At 31.4% G+C, this 24,589-nt stretch overlaps 2 protein-coding genes and 1 long non-coding RNA gene across 3 annotated transcripts; 2 read left to right on the forward strand and 1 right to left on the reverse strand.

The window, feature by feature from the left end:
- The first annotated feature begins 9,454 nt into the window (after positions 1 to 9,454).
- LOC128184430 (uncharacterized) lies at positions 9,455 to 11,708 on the forward strand. Its single transcript, XM_052853884.1, has 2 exons — positions 9,455 to 9,635; positions 9,830 to 11,708. Exons 1-2 carry the CDS (start codon positions 9,612 to 9,614, stop codon positions 11,507 to 11,509), a joined length of 1,704 nt encoding a protein of 567 aa, XP_052709844.1. The 5' UTR covers positions 9,455 to 9,611; the 3' UTR covers positions 11,510 to 11,708.
- Positions 11,709 to 14,955: 3,247 nt separating this feature from the next.
- LOC128185803 (uncharacterized) lies at positions 14,956 to 16,527 on the reverse strand. Its single transcript, XR_008243844.1, has 2 exons — positions 16,115 to 16,527; positions 14,956 to 15,583 (listed from the first exon to the last, which is right to left on the reverse strand). It is a non-coding gene; the product is annotated as an uncharacterized LOC128185803 (long non-coding RNA).
- A 4,121-nt stretch (positions 16,528 to 20,648) lies between these two features.
- On the forward strand, positions 20,649 to 24,374 carry LOC128184542 (uncharacterized). Its single transcript, XM_052854077.1, has 3 exons — positions 20,649 to 20,701; positions 20,857 to 20,956; positions 21,186 to 24,374. Exon 3 carries the CDS (start codon positions 21,218 to 21,220, stop codon positions 22,892 to 22,894), a length of 1,677 nt encoding a protein of 558 aa, XP_052710037.1. The 5' UTR covers positions 20,649 to 20,701; positions 20,857 to 20,956; positions 21,186 to 21,217; the 3' UTR covers positions 22,895 to 24,374.
- The last annotated feature ends 215 nt before the right edge of the window (positions 24,375 to 24,589 follow it).

Raw genomic sequence — 24,589 nt, forward strand, 5'->3', positions numbered from 1 at the left:
GTAGCATGCAGATACTGGCTACTGTCATTCACCTAAAAACATTTTTTTAAAATTGTTTTATTACAAATGAATGCTTTAGAAAAGATTTCTAGTGATGAACTAAAATTTGGGTGTCAGTCGTACAGTTATAAGCGAATTACAGAGCTCAAAATTCTTTCTTTCTTTACTTGTAAACAAGGCGCATGCCATGTTTTAGTTTACATTGGTACAATATACCGGTTTTTCAAGCTGATTTCTTTCTCTGTCTCTCTCTCTGTCTATCTCTTTCTCTCTCTCTCTCTCTCTGCCTCTGTCTCTGTCTGTCTGTCTGTCTGTCTGTTTGTCTCTCTCTCTCTCTCCCTCTCTCTCTCTCTCTCTCTCTCTCTCTCTCTCTCTCTCTCTCTCTCTCAAATAGCGAATAAGTGTCATTTTGATAAAAATGAGCACACTCTATATGAAGAAAAGTGACCCCTGTATAATAATGACCCACTTATCGATTAAAGTTTTTCAGTATAATTTGTTATTATTTGTTAAATAGTCTTTACAATATTGTAATCTTTACTGCAGTTTAATAAAAGGACCGGGAAGAAGGGGGTATATTTTACGGAAAAAATCCTTCCTTGTAACAAGACACTGTCGTATTGTATCGGGGTACCGGTGTGGTTGTCATCTTAAGGTGGAATAACACACCAGGAAAAAGTCACTCAAATTAACAGGAAATCTTTTGATAATGAAAGATACGATAAATAAACGGTACAAATGTCAAATCAGCAAAATTTGCAGTTTGGGGATAAAAAATGAATATCTAAAATTATTACTCCAGAAAGTAACAACAAAAGTCCCTCTGGAATGTACGGATCACAAGTCCGACACTTTATCCACTCGGCTATAGATTAAGTAACATGTTACAATCCATAAAATCCTTTTAATAAAACGAAATGTCGTTTCGATCAGCGGTCAGCCATTTCGTGATGATGTGTTATTCCACCTTAACAAGTTACATTTTCATGTATCTCATTAATATTACGAGCGACGACACATTAGAATAATTTTTAGATACAAGACACCATAAACAAAATTTTGTTTATCGGCGATGACAGAGTATATTCGATAACGTTCATGAATTATACTTGCATTAACGATTTTCCCCTACTATTTGATATGAAATTGCATCACCCAGAATGATGAAATTAAAATTATGAAAAGTTTACTCCATTGTTAGGCATTATAACCATGCTCAAGTTAACAGCCGCTAACAGCAGCCATGAAGCCAGTGGAAGCTAACGGCAAATAAGGAAAGTCATCAAAGTACTGAGAGAACTCGATCAGAAAATATATTATACCTTATCATCGGTATACTTTAATTGAAATCAAGATGATTGATGCCTTAATAATTTGTAGGAGCATTGACAACTTCGGATGCAGTAAAGATCGCCTGGATAAGAAATATAGATGCGTCTTGTGATCAAAGGCAAGGGAGATATAAACCCCTAGAAACCACCTGGTGGTAACCGTACAGCTCAAATTTGAAACCTGAAAATAATAGCCCTATAGATATCCTGCACTTCCCTGTAATTCGATTGATGTACACTTTTAAAAAAAAGAGATAACGGCCCATCATTCAACACAATATGGTTGTGAAAAGTTAAAAAAAGACAAAGTTTAAGTGACCTAAATGGACACATTTAGATTGGCAAATTTGCCGATGCAATTGCAAAATCGTGATAATATAATTCATAAAAGTTTAGCAAGCTATGCATAAATTTCGTTGACCAAAAATCGTTTTTAAATAATAGAGGTATAAACAATGTTGTTTAGAATTATTTTTGTTAATTGTCAAGGACAGTTCAGCCGATTTATACAGCGTCTTTTCCCGCCACATATAACATTTGTCCTCTTTTTGTCGTCGTCATCGTCGTTGTTGTAAACTGTTCGAATTTACGTCTTCTCCTACAGAATCACTAGGTTAATTTCAACCAACTTGGCACAGATCACCTTTGGGCCAAGGAAATTCAAGTGTGTAAAAAAGAAGGATTACACCGTATTTCAAAGGAAAAAATAGGAAATAGTATAATGAAACTTTATATGCATTTTTGTATTAACATTAGGTCATATCATGACCCTGGGGGTAGGTTGGGGCCACAGATTTGGGGGATTTGGTCAAATTGTTACATAGTAGTATATCATGAAAATCATGAAAATCTTTAAAAATCTTTTTACCAAGAACTGGTTGAAACTTATGTGTAAAGATCTTTATGTAGTTTTGATTCTAGTTTGTTCAAATCTTGACCACCCAGGGGGAGGAGGGGGATCAATATTTTACCTATTTTTAAAGTGTTGCTCAGGTGAGCGGTGTGATCCCTGGGCCTCTAATTTCGTGATCCTGTGGTGTTCAAAAAATGGTAAAAGCTGTTGAAAAAGGTTTGTTTTCTAATAAAAAATGTCTTTGAAAAATCAATTTTGTGCCGAAAAATGTGTTTATTAGTTGGCCAGAAATATTTAAAAAAAACACGCATAAAAGATAAAATTTTAAAGATTAAATATAGTAGACTATATCTTTATCATGCATAGACTTATTCTTAAAGTGCATCAAACCCCCTGACATTGATTAAGAAAATAAACACAAGATATGCATGGACCACATCGCATACCTAAGTTCATAAAGCACTTGCAAAAACACACAAAATACACGGCTAAATAAAAGAATTATGTATATCATTCTATTTCAGCACAGAACATGTGTTAAACATATACCCAGGGGATTTTTTAAAATCAATATTTACTATATTCATTTACAAAAAAGGATGGTTTAAACAAAGTTTAACTAAATTTGAATTATTGATGTCCTTTTATATAAGTTTTGCAGTTATTTCACTTTTGGAAAGAAATTGGGTATTGAATGTAAACAGTATATATAATCCTATCCATAATGATTTCTACCAAATTTAAGATATGCAGGACACTGACCACGTGAATATCATTGTTTTGCTGCTTTGATTTGCTAACTCCGTTATATATTTACTTAACTGATTTGATTTAATGATGCTTTGATGTATTTTATCTATGACATCTACATGATTTGTTAGATTCCCCCGTACTTTACGGCTCTTAAGTAGTCATTGTCACAAATACTGTTTTAGATCAGAGAGACTGAAGAAATCTGGATTTATTTTATTTGCTCGTAACAGAGAAACATTTAACAAATTCTAAAAGAGGATAGGTGCACTGCTTAACACAGTATCCCTCATTAAATGGTAAGAAAGAGGTCGTGAAATTTATAGTGCACACCCTCGCAGTAAAAACAAAAAAAAATTTGTGATGTATTTTTATGAATTCAAGAGTCTAAAACGGTAATTTTGAAGTATGAAGTTTAAAGTTTGTTGGGTTAATCATAAATCAAAGCCAACGTTCTAACTGATTTTAAGTACATATGTTTATTGCTATTTATTGAAATTTTATCAAACATGACTTTAAAGTCAGTATATTCAGTTTTTAAAAACTTATTTTGTCAAAAAATTACCAATTTTAGTAAAACAAGGTAAAAAAAGTGGCAATGAAATTGATATATTCTGCGAAGGACATTCTAGTGTCTTTAACTTTGAAAAATAACAAATATTTTTTTTTTAATCATTTATTTATTGACAAGAACAAACAAAGTAGACAATACCTTAAAGCACAAAAATCTAATTAGCTGTCCACAAGGCAGCACATTGTCTTACCTAAAATACTATGGTTATTATTTTTGTCATCTAATTTTATATTGCTTTGAAAAAAATACCGACATTAAAGAGTATTTAGAGTTGTATAGATTCCACAGATAATGATTGCGTGTAGCACACAGGTATATACAAATAGCATAGGTTCATAAAGCTAGCAAAAATCAAAGTACGGAAGAACTGACGGGAGTTGATTTCATCGAGGTTTATTTATTTCAAAATCAATGATATGTTATTTTGCATGACAAGTACAGGTAGTTTCTAATCTGTATTTGAATAACGCACATTTTTATAATATGAATTTTTGGACTTTTTTGACACATAATGTTGATAAAACTCCATATGAATCATATTAAATGTCTTACGCAAGGAAAAAGCCTATCAAGTTTAACATAGTAAATTGTAGTTCCATATATATAGAGAATTTCTTTTCTTTTTTTCCTTTTTTGGCACCTTATTTTAGGCCTATAGTATTCATTTTGGACTCAGTGGCTAGGAGAATTATTATTTTAGTGGAATTGTCACACTAAAATCAATGGAAATATTTTTTAGATGCGCATGATGCAACATCTGGAACCCGCATGTAGTTGGGGTTAGGTATGTTTACTCTCAATATTATCTCTCTTAGAAGCCGCATAAGGCGTTATTTTTCTGATCTAAAATTTTTCTTGAAGCATTTAACTAAAATTTTTCTTTCATGAATTATATGCTGAGAGTATAGTTCATTAATTAACTGAATTAAAGCAATATAGTAACATATAGTAAAATTAATTCCTTGTGTGAGACTTTTATTAATATATAAAGGTAGAATAAATTCAGTCAAACTATGTATCAGTGATAGAAATATTTCTGGAAAATTTATGGATCCAAGCAATATTGAACTCTCATCTCGTTCAACCAAACGTTCGGCTATCGCCGTTAATCCCAGACAAGCAAGAGAGACTCTCTGCATGTCGGAGATTTACGGAGACAGTCGAGCGTCGAGTTGAACGAGACTATATTGAACTCTGGCGTAAGAATACATACAACTACAAAATATATCTAAATTGTTCGTACCATTTAAAATCTGACTATTTTTAAGGTATTTATTAATATGTTTCCTTGAAAAACAATGCTTTAGCATACATTATTTTCAATTAATTAATTATTCTCAAGAACTAATTCTTGTTAGCGGCGATGATTTGTGGTCCAAATACTGTTTCACTTTCGGTTTGTCAGAGTAACTGCATAGGAGAGTTGATTAAAATCAACTCCCAAAAATGGTGTTCAAATAAGGCTAAATTAGCAATGTATAGAGATTTAAATCAATGTACAAATAATATCTTAGCTAACACGGTAGACAACATTATCAATCACACAGTTTCCGGGTGTAAAGAAATAAATAACAAATATTTATTAAGTAATTAAGTAATAAAGATTTCTATCATCCTTCTTAACTGAATTTGATCTAGTGGCTCTAAAGAAGAAAAATAACACCCCTAATGCACTATACCATATGGAACAATATTGTAGAATATGACATGATATGGCATTCAATCATGTGATGCGATATTCTAGAATATGAAATTTTGTTATATTATATGATACAATATTGTATCATATGTATCAATAGTGTATCATATGATACGATATTGTATACTAATGTATGCATTCCAAAATCTTTTTTATTATATAATATGATATTGTATCATACTAATTATATGAAAATTTATCATGATTTGATATATTGTCACGTGTAATATATTACATTATGGTATTGTTTCGTATGGTACGACATTGTATTGGATAATAAGTAATGATAAAATATTCCTTCTGTATGTATAATTTTCCTGGCATTCATCTTTCTTTTTTTTTAAATGGCGTGAGTTTCACATTTTGGTTTGCTATAAAAATGTTTGTATCATTACAGGTTGACGATGTGGCTTTTTGCTTGTTTCATTAAGCGTTAGGTCTGCTTTGCATTCGCGGCGCTAAATGATAAAATTGTATAATTAGGCGGCGATTTATCATTAGTGGTTGATATTATAGCATTAGGGTTTACAATTGCAACGCTTAATTATATTTGTATCATTAAGCGGTGTTTTAACGTTAGAGGTTGATACAAACCATTGCAGGATATAAATAAGAAAAACATTATAAAAAAAATAATTGGTCACCCTTTTTTTTTACACAAACTCTGTAATTTTGAAGTAATATTTCTTTTCTTTTGTGGGAACAATGCCGTATTTGTTGACCCTGAATTGATAAACACTACCTACGACCGATTCCAACCCGAAATATACCTGGTCATAATTTTATTTAAGTATTTTTTTCATAATTATCAAAAGTATTATTTTTATTTCTATTGTGCATATCTGTATAATTGAACTGACAATGGCTTCATATCTTCAAAAATTTATGAATAGTTATCTGAGCAAATGATGCACCGTGTGTGCAATATAATGGAACAAGGTTGTAAGTTCAATACGAGTAGCTGGTATTTCCCCAAACAAAATACAAGTGATATGCACTTCTAATGGTTATGTCTAATAGAACTGAAAATAAAAGTTTTATCTTGAACACTGCACGAGACTTATACGTCCTAATAGGATACGCTATATGCAACAATTTGTTAAGAAATGACTAAATTCTACAACCAGATAAAATCTGAGTACAGTGAAGCCTCATTTATCCGAGCTATTTCGTTTCAAAGTCAAATCGTCCGGATAGTTAAGGCTTCCAGATATCTAACATTAGTTTATTTCTGTCATAACTGATTATTGATATGTTTACATGTAAATGGGTGTTAATATTGTTTTCTTTGCAATTGACCATCATACAAAATAACAAAAATTAGAATTTTCCTTTGATATTCACCCGTTTTAATACAGGACAACCCTGCTTCATATTGTTTTAGTCAGGAAATGTTAACCAAACTATAATAATAGCAACATGTAGCTAAATATGTTGTGTCTAAGTGTAAAATGGGCCTATTAACGTTAGATTTTTAACAATCTACGGTATATCTATACACGTCAATTTTCCAACAATGCACTTCTGATCAATTGAAATGCTTTCCTTATTGTTTTCTTCCGAAACTTCAGGTCTCAACTTAATCTAACAAAGCATTCGTGAGAAACTTCGTTCAAAAATAACCTTTTTTGAATACAGATACCACAAACTATGAAAAGCGCTCCAGATTTATAATTATTATTATTCTTTTGGAGAAGAGAAGTGTTTTAAAAAGTGGTGTCACTTGACAGGTGCACAGTGTAAAGATACTCAAGCCACTTGCAGTGAGGCGTGACTAATTCTGTCTAACCAGCAATGTTCGTTATATTTGTGATTTATGAATCAGAGTATTTATACCAGCTACTTATGGGGGTTTTCAGGTGAAAATGCGTGAATCTCAATTAACGGGCCTAATGTTTTCATTGTATTAATCGGAGTACCATTAAATTTTACCGTCTGGTTAAATGAGGCAAAATTTATAAATAAACGATTTATGGTAAAAGCAAACCGTTCGGAACCGGAACGCAAAATTCCGGATATATGTAACAAAATAACATATTAACACTGTTTCCAAATAAAATTGACCGTTAACTTAAGCGTCCGGATTTCTCGCGTCAGGATAAATACAGCCCCAGTGTAATATGAACATCTCAATATTTAAACAAATGATCTGCAAACGAAAGAAGATGAAACAAGATCTTATCTTGAAAACTGTAGAAGGAGTTTTTTTGACAAATAGCTCCTGAAATATTATACAATAAAATTACGATATGCTGGTATTTTCCGCATAAATTGCTAAAAATCAAAATCCTTGAATATGCACATCTCATATACTACTATATTAAAATAGTATACTCGAATTATTGGGCTGTAATACCGATAAATCGGAAGCGTACTGTCTTTTGCTTTATATATCTTAAACAACATTGGTACTTAAAATTACCAATTTGTTTTTTAATTTTTCTCAATCAACCTTCACTAATTGATAATCAAAGAAAATTCTCAAAAAATTCCGCGAATCATCTGGATTTTATAGAATTTACAATCTTGCGCATGTGCATTACATTCACGCTAAATCACGGGAGGCTCTTTAGTTTATGTTTCCAAAATATCACATTTGCATGGATAAACTAAGACACGATAATACACGTATGTGTAAATTTTCATTGGAAATTTGCTAAATATTAGAGGAAAATACGAGATATAACTCTAAAACAGTGCATTTACTATGAAAAATCCCTGAAGTTTCGAATGTCAACGTGATGTGTAAATTTGAAGCGAGTAAAAAACGTTAGTGAAAAAATGTTAAAATCTTAAAGAATAGAATTAAATTTTTAAATGAATGTTATATACAGCCTCAAAATGGTTTGTTATAAATAATTTTACTTTTATTTCAATGCAACTTCATTAATTTTTACTAAAATATATTCGGGGCGATTCGATCTGCAATTTTCTAGTATATAAAGTGTATATGGGAGGCATTTCAATCGTAGTGAAAGCCTGTCCCGAGACACAGTTAGATTATTCTAATAAAGCAGAATAAAGTAAAATTGATAGCATTATTGTAAGCTTAAAACTTGGTTATTCTAAAGTCAACAATAGGTGTGTCGATGTATCTATTTCATAAATTTTCGATTTAATGTGCAATGTCAACCCCTGCACGCACGGGTCAAAGTCTAGTATGCAAAAGCGATCTTGAAAAAAATATAGGAGGAGTTATATTAATAATAAGGGTACCCTATATTCGCAAAAAAAAAAAAAAAAAAAAAAAAAAAGATTCCGCTGTTATTTTTCATAAAACTATCAAAAACCAAAAAGTTATGCACATCTCTGATATATGTACAATTGATCTGCAAAACAAAACCTTCTTATTTTAAAAACTGAAGGAGGAGTTATCTGGACATTAGGGTTAGCTTTTGCTGTAATATAATGCAAGTAACCCATATGTAATATTATGCACGAAAATGAGTACAAGGCCGCTTGCCATTAAGCTTACACTGAATAAAATAGAATGCTGGATACAGAATGCAGAATACAAGATACATAATAAAAGATAGAATAAAATTTTTCTATTTAATCTATCCTATCCTGCATCAATCAGCCATTCAAAATTGAGCTTGAGTTCAAATATTTTCCAGATTTGTTCTTCAAGAAACAAAGTTTAAATGTTAATCTTGTTTTAAAACTTCAGTAAAATTACAACTTTTGCAACTTTTGCAAATATTTGTTTTATATATTTATATAGCTGAAGACTTAATTTTCACCTACAAAATCTCTAAAATCCAGTAGCCTCCCCCAGACCCCCCTGTCTAAAACTGGTACCTAACTGGTACCTAACTTTAAATCTTGACATTCTATATTAAATAAATGGGAAAGTAATCCTGATAGCTATATTCAATTTGACATCATTTTAAAGAGGAGGTCAAGAGCTTATTGAATTCTGTTTTTGGAGAGACTGTAGGTATTCTAGATATATATATATATTTTTTTTTAAATGAACAACACTCTGAAATTTGTCCCTTACTTTCTTCGTATTTAATAAAAAAAATGACCGTTTAAAACATGGTTTTTCATTGTGTTTACCAAACATTTTTGTCCCGGTACACACTATCAAACAAAGCTATTGTTATGAAGCATCATGGAAAGAATTTATATTTTAAATTTTATAAACCTGTAGGTACCTTGACCTTAAGCAACCTTTACACCACCTTTAAGCCACCTTTAAGGACTTGCTTAAAGATGGTTTTTCGCCCTGTGTAATTTATGTCTTGTTCATCATTGTTATATCTATCAAAACATGTTTGCGATATTTTATATATTAAGTTCTCGATACTGAAATGTTTCAATAAGGTGAAAGGGCACTTGTGTTCATGTTCAAATAAACCACGTGATAAGACCACAAGGACAAGGAAGAAATGATTGTGAATGCGCCTTTTGAACGTATATAAGGTTTGTTTATTTTAACTTAATAAAAACAGCTGGTAATGAAGAGATAATCTGTGATAAATATTTTGCACATTTAGTAATGTGTTAGACCTTTTTTGGTAAACTTACTTTGTTTTCATTGCAAGGTTAAGACTTATGATATGAAAATACTTATAGTTATTTATGAACTGAATAATTATTTGTCTCTTGGTTTAAAGATTAAGGTGGCCATGGACCCCCGCATTAGTGCCCAGGATGTTTTACGGTGTCGTCTTTGTAAGACTCCTATCCCCCCTTTATACTGTGACATTTGTCACATACATCTATGTAAAACCTGTGCAGGGGAACATATCTTAGATGAGTCCTCGGAACACAAAGTGGTCGTTTTTAAAAAGCGTGGATTAGCTCCTAGTTGTTCTAAACATTCTAAAAAGTTATGTGAACTTCACTGCGAACAATGTGACATTCCTATTTGTTTGCAGTGTATTTCATTTGGAGAACATCACGGGCACGAACTAGTTGAAATTTCAAAACTTCTAGAGAACAAGAAAAAGAAATTAGACAGAGACTTGCAAGAATTAGAAAATTCCATATTTCCTAAATACCAAGAGATTGCATCTAGCATCCCAGTTCAGACAAATGATCTTAACAAAAACTCCCAGAAATTGGCATCAGCTATTAGCAAACGTGAAGAAGACATGCACAAAGAAATAGACATTGCAATGCAGAAACTAATTTTTGAAGTGAATGAAATGGAATCCAAACACTTGGTTGTCCTAGAAGAACAGGAAGATGAAATCAAACGCAGTATTTCTGAAATCACTCAGATTATTGCTGATCTAAAAGAATTACTGAACTCGAATAATATCTGCCTTATCTCTGACTACAAATCCAGGATTGCTGAATTCAGAAGACTGCCTCCTAAAATCACAGTAACTTTGCCAAGTTTGACGCCTCATAAGATTGATAATGAACAGCTTCAGCAACGGTTTGGATCTCTGACAGGATTATCTTTTACAACAGAAGAACGTTACCTACCAGATTCTTCCGATGATGAATCTTCTCTCCCGGACAAGCAACTAATTGACAAACCACTTATCATCACAATTATAAACACCGAATATAGAGACCTCTATAGATTATGCAGTGTCGCATGTCAGAATGATGACGAAGTATGGACGCGTGGTCAAGACAATGTCATAAGACTTTACAATACCACAGGGAACATGCTTCAGTCTATCAAAACCAAGTCCGGACATAAGCCATGGGACATTTCATTGACAAAGAGGGGTGAACTAGTTTATACTGCTTACAGTGATAACTCTGTGAACAAAGTGAAGAATACAGAAATACAGACAGTGATCAAACTATGGGAATGGAGACCGCGAAGTGTTTGTAGTGCTTCCTCTGGTGACTTTCTTGTCATTTGTGTTAGTGATGATGAGAAACAAACTAAAGTTGTACGTTATTCTGATACCAAAGAAGTACAAAGTATTCAATTTAATGACAAAGGTCTACCTCTTTATTCATCCAACTTTCTGCCTAAATATATTTGTGAGAACAAGAACTTGGATATTTGTGTAGCTGACAATGAAGCTCGTGCAGTAGTGGTGGTCAGTCAGGCAGGAAAATTCCGCTTTATTTATAATGGCTCTCATATGAACACCAGAGACCCGTTTAAACCAGTCGGCATCACTACAGACAGCCAGAGTCGAATCCTGACAGCAGACTATAACAACGACCGTATCCACATCCTGGACAAGGACGGACAATTCCTCTGCTATATTGACAACTGTGACCTACAAGGTCCACTGGGTTTATGCGTGAACAACAGAGACAACCTTTTTGTTGCCGAGTATAAAACAGGCAAAGTTAAGAAAATACAATATGTTATATGAAACAAAACAAAATGATTTTGTTTTAAACATTAACATTATGTATCTGCCTGAATTGTTTTCAAATCAAAACGAATTTATGTTAACAATATACTAGTTATTTACAAAAGATATTCGTTTACACCAGGATCAGTTGTAAATGTACATATGTTTTCTGAGCTTCTGCAAAGATGTGGTTACTAGTAAAAGAAGGCAGTTTATTTTTCTTTTTTGAAGTATTCTCTAAAAGATCTTTTTATCGAATGGTAGATTTACATCTAAATGTACTTTATAATGGGTTATTTAAAATAATCTTCATATGACATGCAAAAACAGCCCCCCCCCCCCCAAAAAAAATGAATATTTCAAAAAGTTAAAAAGTTCACCGAGATATGAAATTAGTTTGGTCACGTGATCAAACCTGTGAAGCTCGAAAAGCTTCTCAGAAGATTTGATCATGCACTAACCAGGCTCATACCCCGGTGAACTTTTTTTCCCTGTTTATTAATTATATTCACACTTGAAGGTAAATTGTTCAAAATTCCAAACACACCCTGGCCTTTATGTCTACAGTTATGCAACCGTCAAACCATAAACTTGCGCGGTGATTCACTGTCACGTCAACAATATGACCCCTTAACCCATTAAAAAGTGAGCAGAATTGAATGTTTTTACTTTTGTAAAGGTTCATATTAGGAAGCATATTTGCGAATGTAAATATGATAAAATGAATGAATGTAGATAACATGATAGTATATGCCATTGAAGTGACTGTTATATATATTTCATAACAACAAACTAATAGTATATTGTGTATCATATCTAATTTACACCGAAACGAGTAATAAAATATTGCTATTTATGTGCCAATTCAACTTTCTGTATTCTTATCAATGTAAATAAATTGATTTTTAAAATTTCATTACTCCAATGTATAAATTTTTGTTAATAATGCTTTTTAACAGGTAACTTGAACTCTGAAACAACGAAATCAGTTTTAAAGAATTGCTGTTTCTCAACAAAATTATTTTGAATTTTTAAAAATGTTTTTAAGAGTAAAAATCAACAAGCATCAAGCATTCCATGGAAAGTGGAAAAATTATTTTTTGAAAAGCTGATTGTATATTATAGATTTTAATCTACTTCACACAAAAACACTGTTAAACAATGATTTTTGTCATAGTAAGGGACTGGTATCCAAGGAAATTTATTTCCTTAGTTACGGGTGCACAAATCTTTTGAAAATAAAACAATGATTTTAGCTAAACATCTACGTAAATTATTCCTTTACATGATATTATATAGTATTTTGCTTTTTGTATTTATTATTAGATTGACTGTTCCCATTTTTAGAAAAAAATAAAAATTTAAAATATTTCATTGTAATTGTTGCCATGACAACAGGAAGAGAACATGCATTTAGACGCTTATCAATTTTCAAAAATTGCACATCTTTATCACTTTATATGAAAAATCTACAACCACTGCTGGAAAAATCAATTATGTATTTCTGTTAGTGATCATTTGTACTATATATATGCAAAATAAAATCCAAAGGCAACTTTGAGGGGAAAAAGTTGTACAAGGTTTAAAAGTATATCAAATTTGCATTTTAAGCTTTAACAAAGGGTTAAAGGTAACATAAAAACCAAGTATTATTAAATTGAATAGATCATATTGTACCTTATTTTTAAAATATTCCCTGGTTAAAAATGCACAATAAGTCAAATTTTCTATTTTATAAAGGATTTTTTTTTAAATGACATTTTAAAGATCATTCATTTTCATCTAAAATTAGAAAACATAGACACACGGACGTAAGGGAAAATATAAGGTAAAATATTTATTTCATTTATAAATGAGGTATTTTACTCCTCAATGTGGTTGAATCATAAATTTAGTGAAAATCTGTATACAAAACAGTCATTCAAAATATTATGTACAAAAAAAGCAAGGGAAGGAGGTAAGGTTTTACCCTCTGAGTTCATTTGATTTGACCTTTTTGTACTAAAAGTGCAATTCTCAACATGATGAAATATGACTTCGATATTCTTGACAAAAAATGGGAACAATAACATCATATACCAATATTGTTTTTCATTAAGTACTATAATGATGGTCAGAATGTATATATAAAATGAATATATATATAATACATGTATATATATTTTGTTTAAGTTGCATCTTTCCTGACCTTTTTGTACTTTAAACTAGCCAACTTTTAATAATAAGTGTGATTTGAAATAAAAGCTTTCTGAATGTTTAGATTTCTTATGATTTCAATGCAGTTTTCTTGATAATTTTTTTCCAATTCATAAATAAGATATCATATATAAATGCTTAGAAAGAGGGCTTTAAATGTAAAATTCTTACAAAAAATGGCTTAAAATATTCCAGGCTTTTTCTTTGTATTTGAAGCAGTTTATACTGAAAGTCTATCACCTATAAAGCTCTCTGAAGGGCATAATTATTTAAAGTGACCCCAGTTTAGAAGAAAGATATGCTCTTCATCTTTATATGTAATACTGAATCTCCAGTCTACTCTAACATGTCTAAGAGATTTCAAGTTGTTCTGATAAAATGAAATACCAAAAGATTATGGTTGGGGGGGGGGGGGGGGGTCATCATAATTCATTTTTCAATATATGTATATTTCAGAAAAAAACATTGCTGCATGAAAAAGTATGTGCAGAGATGTTATTTAAAAAATGAAGGTCAAAAAAAGAAATCAAGGAGGTAACTGAATTATTCCTTTTAAGGCGAAATATCCAATTTAGATGTTTATCTGATTATTATAAAGATTTTATAGTTGAACACAGTCCCCAATAGTTTCTTTTTTCAATGATATCGCCTCGAAACTTATTTGGATGTAACTATAACAAATAAATGACAATAGTTATTTCAGTTAAATTGGTCATATCCGCCCCTTCCCAGCACCCACGCATGCAGGAATTTCACATAAGAAATATTGTCTCAACAGAAAAATTCAATCAACAATATATGTATATGCTTACTTTAAGAATTGATCTACTAAGCCACATTTAAAAAGTGTTCTCTCCCTCTCCCAACTCGATCAGTATTTAAACTTTTTGTCATTAGGATGGGGAAATATTTTTTCTTCAAAATCTAATAATCAATTATTTTGCATAAAATTGAATTGGTCTGCAAAAAATTTAAATAATTAAATTTGTAATTAAAATCAAGATGATTCAGAGAAATATTTTGACAGTCAGCTGATATAGATAGTACAGTAGCCTTAATATCAATTTGTGAATTGTTGGTTTATATATTCATATGCATGAATTCATTTCCTATTTAGTCTTGGTTTTGTCAATGTGATCAGGGCAGTTCAAATAGCTTGACATAAACCTGTATTACTGCTTTTACTGCAGAACTTGCTGAATGCTCTATCTAACATGGAGTTCCTTAACAACAATGTAACAATGTAAAGTAAACACCAATAAAAAAAATCTTATGAATATCAACTTTATTTTTTACCATCATTCATTTTCTTGTACATGTATTCAAGATGTAATAATTTTCAATGAAAATAATTCAACAATTCAAATGATCAAGTGGTAATAAATCATTATGCATCAGAATTGACAAATGAACACATTTTATTTTCAAAAGTAGACACTGAGTATAAGTCAGGCATACATTTGCTTGGAAATAGTTCAGAAATACTTTTTTTACATTTGTATTTAACCCAAATATTCCTATATATAATTATATATAGTTTTTGAATTCTATTTAATAGGATTTTCAGTTTTAGTTGAAAGCCAGCTCTTTTTCTCTGTGGAACAAAGTGGCTAACATAGCTGTTTATCTTCAAGGATGAAAGAAATTCTGCTAAAGAACATCATTCCTTGTCAACTTTACTTTTAATTCGTTGCATTTGTTGGTCTGTTTTTTCGCAATTTCACATTCACCCTCTTTTTTGCAAAATTTAAATATTTCAAGCATTGTCTCTGATCTGTCTGGTGTGAATATTTCAATTTTTGTGTAGACATGGTAGATTTTTGTGTCCATCCTCATTTGAGTTGATTCATTTGACTTGCATGTGACACATTTTTTGTTTACAACCCACTAAGTTGTCTGTAATAAAACAAAGAACCTGTTACAACTAATACACCTTTCCATCCCCTATTTAATTAAATTGTCTGGAAAACGCATACAGTAAAGTATTTTACTGTTATAATTCATAAAATATAGGTAAGAAATCTTGACTTTTTCAAGCAATATGGTACAAATAGTTGATTTTATATTAATACAACATTAATTATCAACATATAGAATAATAAGAAGACTGATCAATTATTCACACAAGATACATTTAAACATGTACTTGTATAATACATGTACCAAAATACATGTAGCTACCATAGTCTATACATGTGTGTTGATATATTTTTCATTTAAATTTGGTCATTTTCCTTGATGCACAAACACTATGTACACTAAGCAATCACGTATAAATTTTCTTTGTCATGTTTTAACTATTATTTCTCTTGTGTGCATTGACATGTTAATCCGAATTTTCACGAAGATCTACAGCATCCACTATTTCTCCCGTTAAAGAAATGTTTGCTTGTAGAAAATAAGAAACCAGTAAAAGTTGTCACTTACCATGATTATGAACTAAATTAACACTTCTATAATCCAGAAGCTAAAATCCATAGTCGTCTCACTTCAGCTCCGTTGAAATATTGGATGTAAACAATGTAAACAAAATGCCGTTTTTACCTCCTTTCGTAAGAGAGTCATATTAAAGGGAGGTTATTAGAGTAAAACTTGCACGTTTCCAGGTGTATAAAATCGGTATTTATTTATAAACAGGTGATTTGCCTAAAGATTTTTTAATTGATTCTTCTAGAATAAATGTCATTATATAAATATGCAGTGTTTGTTAACCTTGACATGGTTGTAGAATTTTATAAAAAGTGCACTAAATTGACTGGTGTTTGCATACAAAATTAACCAGATAAAACGGGTATAAATATCGAAGGATGAAGTAAATGTAAATTCTTAATAATGTTTAGATTACAGCAAAGTGTTTTGTAGTATAAAAAATTATTGATAGAGTTTTAAGATAATTTAACATAATATTGTAACAACATTGGCGGATCCAGAGGGGGGGGGTTCCGGGGGTCGGAACCCCCCCTTTCTCTGGGACATATAATTTTTTTTGAAAACTTGTAATGCCTATTTAAAGGCAATTGTCCCCATTTATAATATAAATACTGTAATTATTTCAAGTAAATGCTTTTAAAATTGCTAATTTAAAGAATTTTTTACAACGCACCGTAATTTACATGTACATGTATTTCTTATATGAAAAAACCCTAACGATTTTTTTTTATCGAAAAAGATACTCCCCATCAGCATCCAGTGCTCACATCTTTGAGTAAACATGTGGAAAATTTAAAAAAAATAAACTAAGCAGTGTCGCTAAGAACACAGATTTATAATAACATCTCTAACATCTACAATGTATTGTCTACTCTATTTCGTTAAAAAATGGATTATAGTTAATTTTATGCAAGTTATGCTATTTTTCTGGAATGCTAGCTATACCGTACCTTCATACCCACATGAAACACAAAAGAAAGCCCTTTTTTGGTTTTTTTCCAAGAATCGGAAATTATGTTACAAAATACCGTGTAAGGGGTTTATATATAAACCATTATGAAAATGCACAAGTTTTCAAAACTTTCCTGAATAAGATCGCATCTGTACAAGTGCCGGGAGATGTGGCGCACCCATTATACAGAGGTCACATCAAGTTCCCTGGGACGACTATTGCTTGTACAATTGTATTTCACATGTTCCATCTATTCAGCAGATAAACTATCCCCATTTTTGTCATATCCTATCATTTAGACCTTTATTTAAGAAGGCAACCGATAGAAATCAAAGTCAATAAATAGTTTAGAATTTAACCATCAAAGACATAAATTTTTTTTACCAAAAAATTCATTTTTATAATAGCTTGTCGTAATAAGTCTGAATTATTTTTGGTTTCTTACTGTTTCTTTCTATTAAGCATAGCATAGACACACGTTCTCATTGCTGTAAACTTGGGTTTTTTTTAAAGGCTGGAAATTATCCAAATCTTCCTTACCTAAACCAAAACGCTCAATAATGCAGTGCACTCTGATATTAAAATAGATGTGAAATAGATATTGATGAGATAAATGTTCATTAAATTTACGCACGGAAAACGTTCAAAAGGCCTTGTTTATTGACAAATAATGTATTTTGCATGTATTGATTTTCATCAATTGGAACCCCCCCTTTTCAAAATTGCTGGATCCGCCTCTGTTGTATTTGTATATACAAAAAATGTCATGTTAAAATGAAGTACAAATCAGTCAGTCTAAAAGCACGTGGTTTCCATAGTAACAACACCAATAATAAAAAAATTACCCAAATATTTTTAATACAATCTTCATTCTAATTATCTTTATATGTGTTTTAATCATTATTGTTTTTATGTCACTTTCCATATTTTTCACAAAATGCTCGATGCTTGCTGATTTTGACTCTTAAATTCATATGCCTATTGCGTTCTACATACTAGTATTTGTATATTTATCTTATTAATAAATATAAAATTCCTTTTTTGCATCTTTCCTTTCATGTGTTATAGCAAGTTCTTTTAAGAAGAAAGGGACACCAATGTTAACTCAGTCTGGTACATGTATTTTAATTCTCAACTCTGTTTTGTGTCTCAATTGCCTAATCATGTGAATATAAACGTAAGGTTTTTTATATTTGCTGTCTCAACATCGAGTAACCTTGGTCGGCATTTAAAAATGTGTTTTTCTCGTTATGGAGCTTGGGTTATTATAACAAATTGCCAATCAGAACTACCTTAATTTTAAGAAAATATTCCACTTGGGATAAACTAATATACAGTACAGAAATAAATCAATATATTTTCACTTTAAAATGTTGACAACTTTGATATTTCCCTATACGTTTATGCAATTTTTTTTCACTTTAAGGAGGAAACAATATAGTACATGTGGTGATATGGCCACGACCAACTAGTTCTCTAAAAATATTTTACTTTGTTAATAGAGTTAGGGTTTTGCTATCGTTCAGATAAGGGGGGATTTGATATTTTTGATTTTGACTCATTTTTTGAACAAAAGACTCTATACTATAGCCAGGCACTTGTGTAACAATGCAATACGTTTTTATGTAACTTGTCAGGTATATATTTAGTGATTTTAAGTTAAGTTAATAATATTTAAACACATTTGAGCGATCTTTGTAGAAAATTAAATCAAAAGAAGTTTAGGTTACATTTGTAAAACTTCTTAAAACTTTGTTAGGCATGGAAGGGACTCTATAACAACTACAATGCTAGCATGACCGTCTAGTAAAAAATAAACGTATGTTTTAACTGAACTAATTTAATAATTGGTTTCATTGCACTTTTAAACAAAAAGTGGTGGGCTGTAAATGGAACAATTTGTTTATAGAAAATGTTGTGGTTGTATTACTCTTTTTTGTAATATATGACCGCATTCAATTATGACGTAATGTCTCAAGTGTATAAAAAGGTTGAAATTGTATGCATATAAATACACAGTCTTACACTTCTATATTACTCTTCTATTTCCGTACATAGGAAGTTGAATTGTTAAAAGCGTGTGTAAATCATGTTTTACCGATATATTTGCTTTTTTAAGTTTTATTGATATAACATACTTTTATGTTAATCTACTCTTGATTAAAAGATAGAATTACTTTTTGACTTTACTCACGAACTGACAAACACTTTGCAGGTGTCATAACAGTATTTCACTGAAGGTTTACGTCAAAACATGGCTGAGGCAAAATAAATACCGAATTCCCTTTTAAATTTGGGGTGTTTCCGCACGCGATAGGAGCTGATTTTTTTATGAACAACTAAAAAACAATGTATAAGAAGTCTAACTATCTTTTGTAATAATGCAAGGTCATTTGAATTTTTGATGCGTGTTGTTTCCGGAGGGACGGGGGGGGGGGGGGGGTGAAAAGGCCCGGGCTTAAATTTCAAGCACATGTGTAACTTCGATGTAAACAAAGTCTGACGCCTTGCTGAATGCACGTGTGTATTTTGCTAGAAAATTGTAATAAAGTATTGTTTAATAAGATATCAAGAGGATTTACCCCAGAAGTTCGTTTTGAATTTTAATATGTATCTAAAATTGCGCAATTTTGGTAAGAATATGTAGTAAATTTCAATACAGTAGTGGCACCTTCAGGGTATATGTTCATTTTGACGGTGTTTTAGTATTAAATGATCGTCACAAACCTCTCCACTCTATGCTCTTCACTTAGTTCAAGTGTATGAGCAGGACACTGTTAATGTTGGGACCAGTCGATTGTCTTCCGATTTAAAAAATAAAGAGACATAGCGTCATCTCATAATTGTTATATATATATATATATATATATATATATATATATATATATATATATATATATATATATATATATATATATATATATATATATATATATATATATATGAAAACAGCGCGATTTAAAATGTGTTTCACGTATAACGTTAAAGACTAGCTTAATTATTTGATCTAATTGTGGGTATGCTGTCTCAGATTAGCAGGATCAATTCAGCGGTTTAAATTTAATTGAAATTTTTCAATCTAAACATGAACTAGATGATGTCACAGGAGAAGGATCTACATGAAAAGATTTTTTTCTTTTAAAATTAAAAACTCTTTAGATCAAAAGTGAAGGCAACAATAATAATTGATGTTATATGATTAATAAAAAGACACGTTTAAGCTTGTTTAGCGTGTTTAAAAATTAAATAAAATAAAATAGAAACAGAGAAATTGTGATAGTTTGACTTAGTTTTATTTTTAGAATTATTTAGTTATTCATTCATTCACTTTTTCCATCTTTCACTCTTTGCACTGCACTAATACTAACAAGTGTGTGTAAACTTAAACACCCCTATTATAAATAATGGTATAGTCCGTTTAGGTTATTTATTTCAGTGGTATGGATTATTCCATTTGAAGATAGGTATTTTTTATATTTACGGTTTGAGATTGGTCAGTATTGGTCACTACTTATAGAGTTTGGCGGGAGATATTCTTTTATATTCTGGTTCTGTAATTCTTTAATTGCAACCAAGACTTCTAGCCAGACAGGTTTGTTTCAGACTGAGACAAATCATACAGACTCAGACCTGTAAGTTATTCTTTTAAAACATAATTCTTTAAATAAAACTAAGTCAAACTATCACAAAATGATAAAAGATTTTATTCAGATCCTTTTAATTGATTTTGCATGAGAAGCAATTTCTGAAAATACAGGCATGTCCTTATTAATTTATCTAAAACTAGATATCCGCCAGCTCTTTAATTTAATTCTATGATGAAAATGAAGGACCATCAACACCAGGAAAGAATACGAACCCTAGTTTATACGTTGTCGTTTGTGAAGGTTTGTTGGTTTTTATAAAATAATAATTAAGTTATTATCATGATATGGTCTGTTTTAGGTGCATGATTTTCACTTAAAAGGAATCGAAAGTGTTTTAATTAAGACTATCAATATAGGTTTGTGTGATTTGCTAAAATTAAACGGTTTAATTTTTATTGTGAGTTGAAGATCAATTTGATAAAAAAAATTAATGGGACTTAATTTTTTATCTTTTCAATGGTACATGTAGAATCCTTTTGGAATTAATCAGAAAGTCTGACCATGGACCGCTGTTGGGCCCAGGATGTGTTACGGTGTCAGCTCTGTGAGACCCCGGGCCCCATTATGTACTGTGCAATTTGTCACACACATTTGTGCAAAGTGTGTGAGGGGGAACATCTCTCTGATGAGTCTCAAGAACACAAAGTAGTGCTATTTAAAAAGTGGGGACTTAATCCTAAATGTTCAACACATTCCATGCAATTTTGTGACCTTCATTGCGAAGAATGTGACATTCCAGTTTGCGTTGAGTGTGTTTCCTCTCGTGAACATCTAGGGCATAAAAAGGTTGGGATTTCAAAAATTGTAGAACACAAGAAAGAAGCTATACAGAGAGATATACAAGAATTAGAAAATACAATTTATCCTCAATACCAAGAGATAGCATCTAACATCCAAGTTCAGAGAGCTGATCTGAATAAAAACTCCCAAAAACTGACACCAGCTATAGAAAAACACGGAGAAGATTTGCACAAAGAAATAGACATAGCAATCGGGAAATTTAAATCTAACTTAAATGAAATAGAATCCAAACAGCTGGCTATTTTAGATAAGCAGGACGATGAAATAAAGCGCAGCATTTCTGATATTGCACAGATCATTGCTGATTTGAATGAATTACTGAGCTCTAATGATGTATGCGTTGTCTCTGCTTATAAATCCATGAATGCTGAATTCAGAAGAGTACCTCCAATACCCACAGTTTCCTTACCAAGATTCATTCCACGGATGATTAACAAAGATCAAATTTATCGACAGTTTGGTTCTCTGTCACCGTTATCTATCAAGACAGAAGAACATGGCTACATAATCGAATCTCCCGGTGCTGAGCCGTTTCCCCTTGACAGGCCGCTTATTGATGTCCCACGGATTATTACAGATATAAGCACAGAACATGGAAAATCCAATGAATTAGAGAGTGTGTCCTGTCTTAATGATTTTGAAGTATGGGCGTGTGGTTCAGACAACATGATGAGCCTCTATAATCTTAAGAGAGAACTAGTGAAATCAGTCCAAACAAAGTCAGGGAATAAGCCAACCGACATAGCAGTGACACAGAGTGGTGAACTAGTTTATACTGACTATCTTGATAAAAGTGTGAACATAGTGAGAAATACACTCATAGAAACAATAATCAGTCTAAGGGGGTGGAAACCTCTCCATGTCTGTTGTTCTTCCTCTGGTGACCTCCTGGTTGTCATGATCACTGATGATAAGAAACAAGCAAAAGTTGTGCGTTATTCTGGCTACACAGAGAAACAAAGCATACAATTCAATGAGAAAGGACAACCTCTCTATTCATCGCAACGTCACACCAAATATATCTGTGAGAACAAGAACTTAGACATCTGTGTGGCTGACAGTTACAACCGTTCACGTGCAGTAGTGGTGGTCAACCAGGCCGGGAAATTCAGGTTTAAATACACCGGTCCTCCGTTACTTACCAAGGAACCATTTGAACCAGTTGGAATCACTGCAGATAGCCAGAGTAGAATCTTGACATCAGATTATAAGAACAACTGTATCCACATCTTAGACCAGGACGGACAGTTCCTCCGCTACATTTACAACTGTCATTTACAGCGACCAATCGGTTTGTGTGTTGACAGCAGAGACAATCTCTTTGTGGCCGATGGTTACACTGGCAAAATTAAAAAAATCCAATATAACTACATCTAAACAAACTGTGTCTTAATATCACTAGAATACTATGAACGATTTATGTTTATAAACATATTTAAGTACACGTCGACATTTCCCATAAAAATACAGTTATAAAATGAAGTTATTATACCATTTTAATTGAATTATTTCATATACAGTAAAACTCGGTTATAGCAAAGTCCAAGGGACCAATGGATTTACTTCGTTATATCCGTAATTCGTTATATCGGTATAATCAATCCTTAATAATAACTATAAAGAATTCTCTATTTTCATGTATTCTTTCACCAGACTATAATTTTTGCTAATTGGGCTTAAATTAAAAGGCATTACTTTGATACCTTTAATAATTGGATTGTGAATTGAAAAACTTATTAAAATAAATTCATTGAAACTATAATGTTAAATAGTAGTGCAAACATTTTATATTCTAAAGAAATATCGTTATAAAAGTTTTAAACTCCGTTATTATTCACCTCTACGGGATTCAAAATCAGTTCGCTATATCCGTAAATTCGTTATATCCGAATTTGTTATAGCCGTAAAATTTGACAAAGATTTGTTTAAGCTGGTTGGTCCATTTTTTTTTTGTTATTACAGTATCAATATTTTTTCCATACAAACCATTTATCATAGAAAGTTATGGACTTTCTTCTATTTACACGAGCAGAATCAGTCTCCTTTCAAAGTTAGAAATATTCAAAGTAAATAAAGATAGTTTCTTTTTGGGCAAACGAAAAAACAAACGAAAGTGCACCACGGGAATTTTTAGAAAAGAAAACTGTTTGGTTTCGTCCCCCGAAGATTGGGGTTACTATTATTCAACCCGTATGCTATGCATCGACTGTAAAGAAAGCAAACTTCAGAAATATCAGCGAACAAAACGTACATGTACACATGTTTATTTGTAATTTGTCTGATTATTTCGACCTTTATTTAATACGATGTCAGAGTCGTAATATAACCATGATACCCGTCTCGTCGTCAGGGGTGAAATTTAACATGAGGCGAAATAACGCGGTACCCTTTTCATAAGTCGTTTGTTTGTAAGCAATTTGTGTACTTATTTTTCTTCATTGTAATTTGGCATAATTGACTAGAAAAACTACTGCAATGTTTATTATTATACATATATTAAGCATAATCATCGTTTAAAAGCGTGCATAAAATTCGATATAAAGTCGGACCAAGCAGCTTTAGAAATTTTACCGGGGACTCAAAAAATCTTGAATCAGAACGGAAGTTTCTTTGCTAATTCTAATAACCCTAAACTAACGTTTAACAGTTTTGTTTTTATACTGGCTATACACCAGTATTATAAACCATATCTTAAAATAAAATGACTGTTTATATACCGGAATCACATGTTTATCCACTTTTATTTTGACATTTTATATGTAGATACAAGAAGTCTTAAACTTCTGATTTATACTCTTTTTCCATATATGAAGATGAATCGTTAAAGCGTGTGAAAACCATGAAACCTTAACCAAATAATGGCGCTTTCTGATGTATGGATGTATATTTACCCCTGTCTCTGTTTATCTATTCTAGACAAAGGAATATTTTAATGAATGTTTCCTTTTATTCTCAAACAGACAAACATTTTGAAGGGTTAATATTTATTTTGATGGTGTTTAAGTATTTGATGTTAGTCAAAAACCTCTCTACTCAAAGCTGTTCAATTTGTTCAATTGTTTGATCAGGAAA

The sequence above is a fragment of the Crassostrea angulata genome, chromosome 5 (assembly GCF_025612915.1).
Source record: "Crassostrea angulata isolate pt1a10 chromosome 5, ASM2561291v2, whole genome shotgun sequence".
NCBI classification, from domain to species: domain Eukaryota; kingdom Metazoa; phylum Mollusca; class Bivalvia; order Ostreida; family Ostreidae; genus Magallana; species Magallana angulata.